Source organism: Panthera pardus, unplaced genomic scaffold, assembly GCF_024362965.1.
Source record: "Panthera pardus isolate Hobbes unplaced genomic scaffold, ASM2436296v1 HiC_scaffold_16, whole genome shotgun sequence".
Taxonomy (NCBI): domain Eukaryota; kingdom Metazoa; phylum Chordata; class Mammalia; order Carnivora; family Felidae; genus Panthera; species Panthera pardus.
In genome coordinates, this window is record NW_026526721.1 from 11,538,439 (window position 1) to 11,551,395 (window position 12,957).

Here is a 12,957-nt window from a genome sequence, read left to right on the forward strand (position 1 = left end):
AGGTGCAAGCCATTCCTCGCTGGTTTCCTTTTCCTGGGAATTCTGATTACATTTCCTCGTTCAAGCAAGAAGAGACCGCAATTGTGCCTCGGGTCCACACCATAAAACCGCGTCTGTGCGTAAAGAAGGGAAGGAGAGGCGGCAGACACCGGGGACGCGCTACCACCGAAAGGAGAGCCGCTTTCTGTTAAATACCATCAGTCAGCCGAGGCAGGACGACTTAGGGCCAAACGGCATTGACTGCCCTTCACTGACAGGGATTTCGCAGGCACACGACACAGAAAAAGAGATGAGCCGGGGACTCGAGGCCCGAGGGAGAGGCGGGCGGCGCGATGCCGCTCCCCGCGAGCTCCGGATCCCCGGGAGGCTGGCGGGGAGGCGAGGCTTGGCCGGCCCGCCACGCTCAGGCGGCGGAGGGCAGCGAGGTCAGCCCTGGAAGGGCCGACCGCTCCACGCCCCCTGGGGAGGGAGGGGACCCCGTTCGGCCGGCCGGGACTGCGGATGCTCATTCAACCCGAAGCCCGTCCAGCGGTCGCCACCCCCTTGGCCCGCCGCGGCGTCCCGGCCTCCCGACGCGGGCCAGCCGGCCGCCCCGCCGCCGCCCCCGGGAGGCTGGGGAAGGACGAGGCGCAGGGGCGGCGGGTGCCGCGCCTCCCGGGCGCGCGGCAAAGGCTGAAGGGCGGCCCGAGGGACGCGCGCCGGCCCGAGGGACGGGCGCCCCGGGCGGCCATCGCGCCGACCCCTGCGCAGACCCCCGCCCCCGCCCCCGCTGCCTCCCAGTCCAGCCAGCTCCTCACCTCATCTCCAGGCGGGTCCGCGCTGCCGCCCCAGGGACAAATCAGTGCAGCTCACTTGCGGCGGAGAGGGACGCAGGAGCCTCAGCCCAACACACCATCCCCGCCCGCCTGCCCGCCTCTCCGTGCGTCCCGGAGCCCGCTAGGGATTCTCCCTCGCGAGCCGCCGTACTACGGAGCAACCAAGCTGCGCTCCCTCCCCTCTCCTCCGCTCTTCTCTACCTCCTTCTCTCCCTCCCTTGCTCCCTCGCTCCCACGTATCTCCTCATCTCCCTCCGTTGCCTCTCCCGCCCCCTTCCACCCCTCCATCTCCGCCCACAGATGGGTGGGGACGAACAGTCGGCCAATCGGAAGAAGGGGTCCGCACCTCCTTACCGCCCCCTACCGCTACCCCCGCCCACCGCAAGAACGGGAACGGCGGGCCGTAAAAAAAAAAAAAAAAAAAAAAGGAAGAAGACGGAATGACAGCCAAATAAACCAATCATCAAGCGCAAAGGAGGCGGGGACTAGGACTCCCTCTTCTCCCTGCCCTCTTCCCAGAAGGTGTAACCAGAGGCTTCTGGTCTGGGATTTCCCTGACCGGAGTTATGGAGGTTTTGTTCCAAGGTTTTGTTGCATCTGTCCGTTGTCGTGCGAGGCAATAGGATGCAGTCAACTAAATTAGTTACAAAAGATTTTAAAGGAGAGAACAAGGAGGCGAAAAAGAGGCGGGCCACACTCCAGGGAAGGTGGTAGGGCAAATGGTTGGAATGAGGAAGGGTGTGGTCTTTAACATAAATTTGCATAAAACGGAACCTATCCGGGAGACTACAATTTCGTCCATGTATTTCGCCCCTGGTGTGACGATTCTCCTTCAAGCAGAGCATTCTGGGAGGTGTAGTTCCGAGTTCGGTTGCTATAGCGTTCTCCACAGCCTACGGTTCACGACTGACGAGCGACCTGCCCAATGGGAGCAGCGCCTGGGCCAGCAGGGGCGGGCTCTCTGCAAAAGGACTCCAAGGTGGCGGGCGGTGGCGGTGGCGGTGGCGAAGTTGCAGGCGGTTGGGGCGGCTCGGAGGCAGGTGAGCCCCCGGATCCGGTTTCTGTGTCTTGGGAAGCGGGGCTTTGGGCCTTGGACGCCTTGCGGAACTGTGCAACCCTGGGCTGAATGGTGGTTCGCGTTGCACCCCAACCCTAGACCCCCTCGGGCCCAGGCCTAGCTTAGCTGAGGCGGCTGAGGGGCGGGAAAGACTTGACGCGATTTCCTGGTCTTTACAGGTTTTGATTATAGGTTTTATCTCAGTTTGCATCTCCCTCTACCTTTATGGAGGCAAAAGTGTGGCAGTTCCCTTCCGCTGAATCCCCCAGATTGAATTTTTGCCCTCTGCTTTCTTTTTGTTCCTATAATTTGAGTTTTCCTTTCGCCCGTACAGTTTCTCTGCCACCACTTTTTCCTCCTTCACTTTCCTTTTTCGATGAGCAATTACCTAAAGCAAGGATATTCGCATTCATGTGATTATACGGCCAGATATGCCCTCTTACGATAAACAGCGAAAAACTCTGGAGCGACGTGTAAGAATCACCTCAGTACCATGTTGACGCGCAGATGCTGACTCTATAGGTCTGGGCAGGGCCTGGGATCTGCATTTCTAACAAGCTTCCCCGGGTGCTGCTAGTCCACGTCGCGAGCGGCGAGGCTATGCATCAGCTCGGCCTGATACAAATATAATGCGAGGCACTTAATTTTGACTCTTTTGGTAGCCACATTAAAAAACATGAACAGAAACGCGTGTGATTAATTTTAACAATATGTTTCATTTAAGTCCAAAATTTATCATTTCCACACCTAATCAAATACTTTAAACGTGAAATATTATAAATTATTTTATTTAAAGTATGCTCTATCCCGAATGCGGGCTTGAACTCACAACCGCCCAGAGTCCCATGCTCTACTGACTGAGCCAGCCAGGTGCCCCAATTCTTTTTTTTTTTTTTTTTTTTTTTTATATGGTCTTTGAAATCCAATGTGTATTTTACACTGACAAGGCATCTTAGTTCTGACTAGACATAGTTCAGATTTTCCTTAGCCACCTGTGACTAGTGACTGCTGTTACTGGAGAGCGCAAGTCTAGATGGTGTATGGTTGCCCACTGCAGAAATTAGGAAGTGTTATGGGGCTCCTAGATGGCTCAGTCGGTTAAGCGTCCAACTTCGGCTCAGGCCATGGGCCATGATCTCATGGTTCATGAGTTCAAGCCCTGGGTCCCAGCCCTGGGTCCGGCTCTGTGCTGACAGCTCAGAGCCTGGAGCCTGCTTCGGAGTCTGTGTCTCCCTCTCTTTCTCTCTGTCCCTCTTCTGCTCATGCTCTCTCTCTCTCTCTCTCTCTCTCTCTCTTTCTCTCTCTCTCTCTCTCTCAAAAGTAAACATTAAAAAAAGAATTTTTTTTTAAATCTGTTAAAGATCAAAGGGTTGCATGTGCTCAAACCCTCTGCTGCTCTGTGAGATGGGCCTCAGAACAACTTTAGAGCTTCTCTGCCCAATATGCAGAAATAGTAAAAATAGCCAACACTTTTTGCAGGGTTATTTTGTGCCAGGTGTTGTATTGAGTTCTTTGTGTGTATTTAATCCTTACAGCAACCCTTGGAGGTAATTACTATTATCTCTATTTTGTAGATAACGGAATCGAAGGCCCAGAAGGTTAAAACATTAGCCTGAAGTCATACAGCTAGTAAGTAGGAGAACCAGGATTCAAATTCAGGTCAGTTTTGACTTATAAATCCTGTCGGCCCTTGCAGTATATAATTTTTATTTTCCAGTTTATGGCAGATGAAGTGTTCAGATTTCAAACAGAGAGGGTTCCCTCATACAAGTTCAATTTGTCCGTCAGTTGCAGTGAAATATTTTGGTAGTTTTACGACTCTCCATTTTTTTTTAAGTAAGCTCTAGCTCAACATGGGGCTTGAACTTAGGACCCCAAGATCAAGAGTTGCATGCTCTACCGACTGGGCCATCTCCTATATTATAAAGAGTAATAAAAGATATAACTTCCCCCAATAGTATATCCGGGCAGTAATGGCTCTTGATTCATTTGTGTGCCTCTCTGAAGAAAGGGGGTGGGAAAGCTTAAAAATTCTTAGAATGTTTCACTGTGGAATCACCGTGTTTGTTGGTTTTGTTTGTGGTTAAGTCTTTTTGTTGTTTTTATTCTTAAAAATGAATGTATTCTTGCTCCTGTGACCTTCACATTGAATATTTCAAAGACAACATTATGATTTTTCTAGGCCCACCAAACAGTACTACGCTGAACTAAGGAGATTTATGATTAGAAAAGCAAAATGACACATACTAAAATATGATCTTTTGCTAAATATTTATTTCTATTTTTATATGTTGTAAGAAATATACATCTTGTGAATTATTTTCTCTTTATGTTGGATTTATTAGTACATATTTAGTCAAAATTACAGTTATTTTGCTTCTGAAGCAAGAAATGGTTTCTTAAAGATCCTATGGTGGATTGGAAAATTAAAGAAGCATTTACAAACAGCGATAATGTTAGTTAAAAGGAAGATTGTTTCAATCAATTGGAGAAGGGAGAGTGTGGTAGAGGTTTAGAAAGGATCCATCCATCAATCGCTTATCTCCCTCAGTACCCACCACCTGCATTGTCCCAGTGTCACATGATTGAGCTAGCATAAAGGGGAAAAGGTCTTTCATCACATCACACCATTGCCACAATCAGAAGAGGCTGTCGCTTTAATATGGTCATCATATCCCCCATTCTCTTCAACTGATGCTTGAATCTTGTTTGTGAAGCCACTGTAAATGTGTATCCAGCCTCTGTATAAATCCTTCCAGTGATAGGAACCATGCAACTTCATGAGTTTTCCTGTTTTAAATTAGATATCTAAAATGTGAAAGTAGAAAGTTCTTATAACACATGTTATTAACTTGAAAAACTTTTCAGGGTTTAGCCAGGTGGGAGTCCTATGACAGCCCCTTGTGTTCCCCTCTGGTCAGTTGTATGCAGCTAGTGCAGTTGTGTGCAGCAAAACACCGGTGTGCTAATTGTTTCTGCAGTGTCCTTAGGTTATACAGATTCCCAGAGCCTGTTGTCCAAATGCAGAGAAGTCCTCTAATTATTACAACCACCCGTTTACCTCCTTCTTTAAAAACCAGAGCTGGTTTTATCTAGTTAGGACTACCACATTCTGCACAACCTGAAAAGTGATGACATTTGAACAAAACCTCCAACTAGTTACTTTGATTATGCTGACCATATATATTTTTTAATTTTTTAATGTTTGAGAGAGAGACAGAGACAGAGTATAAGTGGGTGAGGGCAGAGAGAGAACACAGAGGACACAGAATCCAAAGCATGGTTCCAGGCTCCGAGCTGTCAGCACGAGCCTGATGCAGAGCTTGAACCCAAGAACTGTGAGATCATGACCTGACCCAAAGTTGGGTGTTTAACCGACTGAACCATTCAGGCGCCCCTGGTGATGCTAACCATATTTATTAACCAAATATTTGGGCATGTGGTCTGACATATTTCTTTATCTGATATGTGGATATATATGCAAATTCCCACAGAAGAGTAAGAACATTGTTAAAACTTATTTTTTTTTTAAAGAAGGCATTTTTCTGGAGTCACTTTTTTTTTTAATGTTTATTTTTGAGAGAGAAAGAGAAAGCGTGAGCGAGGGAGGGGCAGAGAGCGAGAGGGGCAGGGGATCTGAAGCAGGCTCTGTGCTGACAGCAGACAACCCAATGCACGGCTCGAACTCAAAAACTGTGAGATCAAGACCTGAGCTGAAGTTGGACACTTAACCGACTGAGCCACCCAGGCGCCCCTGTTAAAACTTAATATTAAGTCACCTCTTCAATATAACTAAAGAGTTACCCATTACAATCGAGCCAGCTAGTATGATAATGCTGTGTACCAGTCCTGGCATGATGATGAATATATGGGGCCATATTTTAGAGTAGACTTCACGTTTTTTCTGTAGTTTAGCTGCTTGACAGTCAGTATATCCTTGATATTCTTAAAAAGCAGGTGGGTTAGAAATATTATAACTGAATCCTGACCCCAAGTGGCCGCAATGTTGCAAAGTTGGTGTTAGAGACTAGTAGAAATTTGAGCACATATGAGTTCGGACTTTCAGGAATTACATTTTCCATAGAGTAACAGATGGATTGGATGAGGGAAGAAGTGAAGCCACTAGGCAGTGGCCCAAGGCATTGAGATGTTAGCACATCCCTTGTGGTAACACCCAACAAAACCAAAAGTAAACGGGTGAGCCGGGACGTCATAAAGGAAAAGGAAACCTTATGGTCAATAACTTAATACAGAGGAAGGAATTATGATAGAGTCCAAAATATCCTTGATGACTTAAGATTGGTACCACAAAATCTTGTTTTGGGGAAAGCTGACTTCGGTTTTATGCCTGTTGAATTTGAAGAAGATCTGAAACTCTCAGAACACTGGGTTTGAAAGTGTAGAGGTTTTATTTACAGTTATTTACAATTATTAAAGATGAGCTCCTTGAGGGTTTAGTGTTGCAGAAGAGCAAATGGAGTTCATGTTGCTGTTATAACTAAGATGAAATCATTTGAAATTTCTTCCCGTTGATTTTTTAGAAATCCCTTTAAAGATCAGTATTTTTCTTTTAATTTGTTTTAATGTTTATTTATTTATGACAGAGAGAGAGAGCACATGAGTGAGTGGGGGGGGGGGGGGGTCTGGAGGGAGACAAAATCTGAAGCAGGCTCCAGGCTCTGAGCTTGAACTCAGAAACTGTGAGATCACGACCTGAGCTGAGGTCGGACGCTTAACCAACTGCACCACCCAGGCGCCCCAAGATCAGTATTTCTTAATTGCTTTTTTTGAAGTGTTATATTCAAGTGTTTCTTCTTTGCACCAAAAATTATTTAAAATAGGTATCTTTTTTTCAAGATTTTATTTTTAAGTAATCTCTACACCCAGCATGGGACTCAAACTCACAGTCTTGAGATCAAGACTTAATCTTGATCTCTGACTTAATTTTTGTTTCTCCAGATTTTTTAATAGGTTTATTGCGCAACCATTATAAAAATTTAAAGTATTAAAAACATAATTCTCAGTTTGTGGACTTATGCCAAATATGTTTAAAATTTGACATACCTTGGGGCACCTAGGTCCAATTGGTTAAACGTCCTGGTTTCCGCTTGAGTCATGATCTCACAGCTCATGGGTTTGAGCCCTGCTGAGAGCTGTATGCTGACAGTGCAGAGCCTGCTTCGGATTCTCTCTCTCTCTCTCTCTCTCTCTCTCTCTGCCCTTCCCCCCACTCGCGCTCTTTCAAAATAAATAAGCTTATAAAAATAAAATAAAATCTGACGTACCTGGAAAAATATAAAATCTTTATGCTTATAGGGCATATCAGCCTATGTTTTTAAACAGATTTACTTTCATTTAAGAGTTTTCTGTAGCACTTTTTCACAAAGTTTACTGTAGAACATATTTTGAAGTTATATGACACCCATTCTTGGAAATGGCATGATAAGTATTATATTCTTTATTTTATATTTTTATTTTATAAAATATCGATTTTATTTTCTGTGTGCACATATCTTTACATTCAGTAAACATTTAATAGTGGACTAAGTGTTGCATTTAGTCTAGACCAGTGCCTAAGAAACTATACCACCCATTATACCATTTTCTTAGTTTAAGAACTCAGTATTCCTTCTTGTGGTCTGCAAAACAAATAAATAGCATTTCCTCAATTTTCTTCTGACCAGTTTTCTAAAAACACTTTTTTTCCTTCACTATGTAACTTTGAGGGTCTTTTTGTTCCCACGTGGTTTTTTATTGGACCAACTAAGTCTGGAAGAACCAATTAGGATGATCTGATTAAAAATATTGGCATTGCTTTAGGGGAAACTAGGAATACAAGCAAGTAGTTATCTCCCAGGGTCTTTGAAATTGGGGTGCATGCAGTGTGAGGTCCATGTGACTTGATCTGGGAAACATGTCCTGTTTTAAGATGCAGTGGGCAGGGGCGCTGGCTGGCTCAGCTGGAGGACCATGCGACTCTTGATCTCCAGGTTATGAGTTCAAGCCCCACTTTAGGTGTAGAGGTTACTAAAATCAGTAAATAAACTTAAAAAGAAAAAAGTTACCATGGGCAGGAGAAACAGTGGCTTCCAAAATTACAACAGGAGATGCTTTGAAATCAAAGTGTTGTTACATAATTGTTCCGCTCCTCAAAAGGGAAATACTAGTAGCTCCCAACTGAGTAGAAGCAGTGATTTCTTTCTTTCTTTAATAATAATAGATATTGATTCTCCCAAGCTATCGCTGGGAAAACCTACTAGTTAGTAAGCAAATAAAGCAAGGTTTTGTTTGTCAGTACGTAACAAAATCTGGAAGCATAGAACAGATGGGGTAGATTAAATGTTACTGGGAGTGATTTCAGAGAAGGAGTAGGACTTGAGTTTCATTCAGTTCGCAGAATCTGTAGAGTAAGTTCAGCACAGTCTCCGAGAACAAGCAATGCCTGGAAGCCCTGAGACAAGGGTGACCAGATGGCGTGGAGTCACTGACTAGCTCAGAAAGAGAGTGTGTGTTAGAGAAATGGGGGAGTAAAGTAGATTAGGGACAGTGAGTATGCATTTTAGGCAGCCTTGAAAGCTAGGCAGAAAAGGTTTCTTTAACATCGTACATACACACACCTGCAACCAAAGGGTTAGAACTGAATTAACATCAGACCTCGCTCAGCCTATTTTTTCTATACTTTATTGATGCATGCTACATATATAGTTTCTTTTTTTTTTTTTTTTTGAAGTTTATTTTGTGAGAGAGAGAGAGAGAGAGCGAGCGAGCAGCGGCAAGAGAGCATGCGAGTCTGGGAGGGAGACAGAAGTCTCTAAGCAGGCTCCGTGTTGTCAGCAGAGAGCCTCACTCAGGGCTGAATCCCAGGAACCGTAAAATCATGACCTGAGCCGAAAGGAGGACTTGTCACTTAACCAACTGAGCTACCCAGGTGCCCCGCTACATACACAGTTTCTATGTCTTGAATGTGTGTTCATGTCTATTAGCTCCAGCATTTGATTATCACATTCTAAAAAGCAGCAACCATTGCCAAACTACTCAGTAAAGACCCTTTCTATGGATCCATTAGATCCACTAAGACTCAACATACAGGGTTGGCTTCATGGTTTGGGACCTATGCAGTTACACTGGACTTTGCTGTCAGAAGGAACCTGTGCTTGGTTCAATTCTCTGCTATCACTGTCTTGAAATTTTAATAATTTCTAGAGAAGGTTCCCTGCTCTTTCATTTTGCAATGAGCCCTGCAAATTATACAGCCAGTTCTAACAAGTACTTAATAATTATCAGTCAGTCCTGAACTAAAGGATATAGGACTCTAGTTTTAAGTGACATATCTAAGGTTAGCAGCTCAATAGAAAAACCATTAACTGTAATGGTCAAGAGAAATGACTTTGGAGTGGGTAGTACCTGGTCTGGCCCAGCCCTGGCCCAGCTGGTGCTATGACACCCTAGGTATGTACCTTCACTTCTGGAAGACTCCTTTTTCTCATCCATAAATTAAATGCAATAATAGTACTTTCACCAGAAAGTATATTCAAGAATGTTCTTAACAGGATAGTTTGTTAAAGGCCCAAACTGGAAACAATCAAATGTCTGTCTGGAGTGGAATGGAGAAATAGTAATTTATTCATACAATAGAATATAGTATAACAAGGATGATGAATGAACTACAACTATAGGAAACAACATGGATGATGCTCACAAACATAATATCGAGAGAAAAACCAGACATGAAGGAGTATGATTTCACTTCTAGAGAGTCAAAAACAGACAAAAGTAATCTGTGCTATTGAAACTTGGGATGTTGAGTATCCTTAGGGGAAGGTGGTGACTAGAAGGGGAACAAGGGAGCTTCTGGAGTTCTAGTAATGTTATGTTTTCTTGCTGTGACATGGCCATATTCACTTTGTAAAATTCAGTAAGCTCTTCATTTAGGATCTGTGAACTTTGCTGTGTATATTTTATACTTCTATAAAATTTACATTAAGAAATAGTCTTGGGGCACTTGCATGGCTCAGTCAGTTGTGCATCTGACTCTTGATTTTGGCTCCGATCATAATCCCAGGGTCACCGGATTGAGCCCTGTGTCAGACTCCACCCTGAGCATGGAGCCTGCTTAGGATTCTCTCTCTCCTTCCCTCGGTCCCTCTCCCTCGCTCATAAGCACTCTCTCTCTCTAAAGTAAAATAAAATAAAATAAAGAAATAGTCTTGCCATACAAGTACAATTGGCCCCTGAACAAGACTGGGGTTAGGGGAGCCAACCCTCCAAATAGCTGAAAATCCACGTGTAAGTTTTGACTCCCAAAAACTTAACTACTAATAGCCTACTGTTGACTGAAAGCCTTACTGATAACAATCAACTCATATTTTGTATGTTATATATATATATTATATTCTGTATTCTTATAATAAAGTAAGCTACAGAAAAGAAAATGTTATTAAAGTCATAAAGAAGAGAAAAAACATTTACAGGACTATATTGTAAAAAAAAAAAAAACACATGTAAGTGGACCTGTGCAGTTAACTCATTTGAGAGTCAACTATGTTATGAAAATTAAACAGTTGTGGAATCCTTAGAGATGCTTCCATAAGTTCACAAAATATAGGTTTAAAACTTCCATTAAGTGGTTTATAAACTGATACAGAAGAATCAGGGATACGGTTTTAAGACTTTGACAGCCCTTTAAATACCACCTTTGGTAATTAAAATTGAGCTCTGTGGCCCTTGTAAAAAATTTTTTTAACTGCGTCTAATAATTTTTACTGAATAGCAAAGTAAAATCAAGCACCTCACCTTTGTGTGAAAGGTTGAACTACATTCTTAGTAAGACATGTACCCAGAGATTGTTACATATTCTCTTATTTAATCACTTTCAGGAATTATTATCTAAATTGTTTGTTTGAAAACTACATTTATCCTTTGCCAGCATTATTTTTCTTTTTTTTTTAATGTTTGTTTGTTTGTTTATTTATTTATTTTGAGAGGGAGAGAGAAAGAAAGAGGCAGAGAGAGAATCCCCAGCAGGCTGCACTATCAGCACAGAGCCCAACACAGAGCTTGATCTCACAAACCATGAGATTGTGACCTGAGCTGACATCAAGAGTTGGATGCTTTAACCAACTGAGCCACCCTGGCACTCCAGCCAGCATTATTTTTCAATTTTTGCTTTCATTTGGTCTGGGAGATACTTCATTTCATATTTATGTATAAATATATATGGTTGTTTTTTTTTTTTTTTAGGGGACTATGAAAGGCTTATATTTTCAAAAGAGTTCTACAAATGAAGAAATAACATTTGTATTTCAAGAAAGGGTAAGAAAAATGGTTTGATTATTCCCTATATGTAATAGAATCAGTTTTAAATGACCTGTTATTATTTTAAGTGGAACTAAGTGAGATAAAATTACTTTAATGAAATTTACAAAGTGCTTTAATCTTAGGTGAAAATGATGGTCCATATTATGGTATAAATATATTTTTTTAAAGAGTTGCAAAGGAGTTTTTAGTTCCTCAGGGTGGTGGTATAACATATAATTAGGAAAACAGAGTAATCTTGATAGTCTTATATGTTGCAGAATTAACCCAGCATATTCAGAATCCCACAGTAAAGTGAGTATTCAGATTGTAGCCATATTTCAGAAAATATTTCTCTCATGTTGTAAAATGAAAGGGGGGGGGGGAAAGCATTGTTTTCCACACTAATTTCTGGGGTTTGCAAATTTAATTCGCTAAACTTTAAATTGTCTCTCATTTTTGCCCAAGAACAGGTAGTAGAATTTTCATGTGTTGGTGATTGAAAGGTTTGTGGCAAGCCAGAATCATTCCACTGTCAACTTAGGGCCCAAAACTAAGTGCTATATTTATTTCATGGTAGTAATAAGAATTTCTAGATCATGAACACAATCCAGTTTTTCTGTTATCTTTCATTAACTCCAAAATTAAAGTTAAGTCAGGAGTCTAAATCTCAAACAGCTGGGTTTCTGCCATTAAATCAGGATGAAGCTCTCAGAGGTTTGATTGGCTCTTGGAAAGAATCATGTACAGGTTCATATAGTCATTAGTAAAATCCACATATTCATTGATATTATTGAATATCTTCATAATATCACCAAATACTATCAAATCTGAAACTTACAAAGAGACACTCCCAGAGTATCATGTCCATGTCAGATAAAACACTGATCTCTTTGATAGGTTATAGGAGGGGCTACACAAGTAGATATTCCTACCCAGCTTTTGATCTAATTTGGGGGAATATCAGGAGTTGAGGGAAGTATTTTAATTATTGGTGCCAGGATATGGTTATTTGGCAGAAGTGATAATATATTTAATAAATAATATAATAGGTGGATGATATTGAGTGCCTGAGTGTGAACGATTCTTTGCCGTTAAAGGTATATCTAGCTGTGGAATAGGGGGGTAATTAAATGCCTTTAAGTTTGTGCTTTGACCCCAAAATCCCATGTGGCATGCTGAAATGTCCAAGACAGATATAAACAAGGTAAGTTAAATAAGATACACAAGTGACACTAAACAACTTCATTTATAGCATTAAGAAAATTCCAAAATCAGTGAAGGCTATATGTCATGTGTATAAGGATATCCCTGTACGTGCAAAGATTTGATGCTTTGAGATTATTTAGATTCAAAAAAAGTATGGTATTTGCTCTACTTTGTTACCCTAAAAATTTACTGCCTACACATATACCCATGTTGGTATCCATTCATTTTCAAAATAACTACCCTACAGCTTTTTAAACATTTTATCCCCAAATTCCCTTTCTACTTTTTGCATTCTATATTATTCGATAATTGCTTATGGCTTTTTCAATTAAATTAGCTATAAGGTTTGGAGTGGGGTGTGTTTAGTTTTGTTCAATTATGTATGGCAGTTTTCACAACATAAAGGCATGTTCTCAAAAGAATATTATCATTTGGTTCTAGGAAAATCTTCCTGTTACAGAGGATAACTATGTGAAACTTCAGGTTAAAGCTTGTGCTCTGAGCCAGATAAATACAAAGGTACGATGCTTTTATTTTGACCAAAAGTCAAATGAGAGTGTCCTGGTATATTTAGTGTACAAA

At 42.0% G+C, this 12,957-nt stretch overlaps 2 protein-coding genes across 9 annotated transcripts in view; one reads left to right on the forward strand and one right to left on the reverse strand.

The window, feature by feature from the left end:
- Positions 1–1,045, reverse strand: part of ITSN1 (intersectin 1) — a 219,024-nt gene extending 217,979 nt beyond the window's left edge. For all 6 annotated transcript variants that reach the window (XM_019420251.2, XM_019420249.2, XM_019420250.2 and 3 more), the window contains exon 1: positions 798–1,045. The gene's annotated coding sequence lies outside the window, so the exon portion shown is untranslated. The remainder of the gene's footprint in view (positions 1–797) is intronic.
- A 719-nt stretch (positions 1,046–1,764) lies between these two features.
- Positions 1,765–12,957, forward strand: part of CRYZL1 (crystallin zeta like 1) — a 33,551-nt gene continuing 22,358 nt past the window's right edge. Inside the window, exons 1-4 of one of the 3 annotated variants that reach the window (XM_019420243.2) lie at positions 1,765–1,855; positions 3,447–3,531; positions 11,113–11,184; positions 12,817–12,894. In XM_019420243.2, coding sequence (XP_019275788.1) covers positions 11,119–11,184; positions 12,817–12,894 — 144 coding nt within the window. In that variant the 5' untranslated portion in view covers positions 1,765–1,855; positions 3,447–3,531; positions 11,113–11,118. The remainder of the gene's footprint in view (positions 1,856–3,446; positions 3,532–11,112; positions 11,185–12,816; positions 12,895–12,957) is intronic. The other 2 variants (XM_053903113.1, XM_053903112.1) reach the window with 2 other exon arrangements.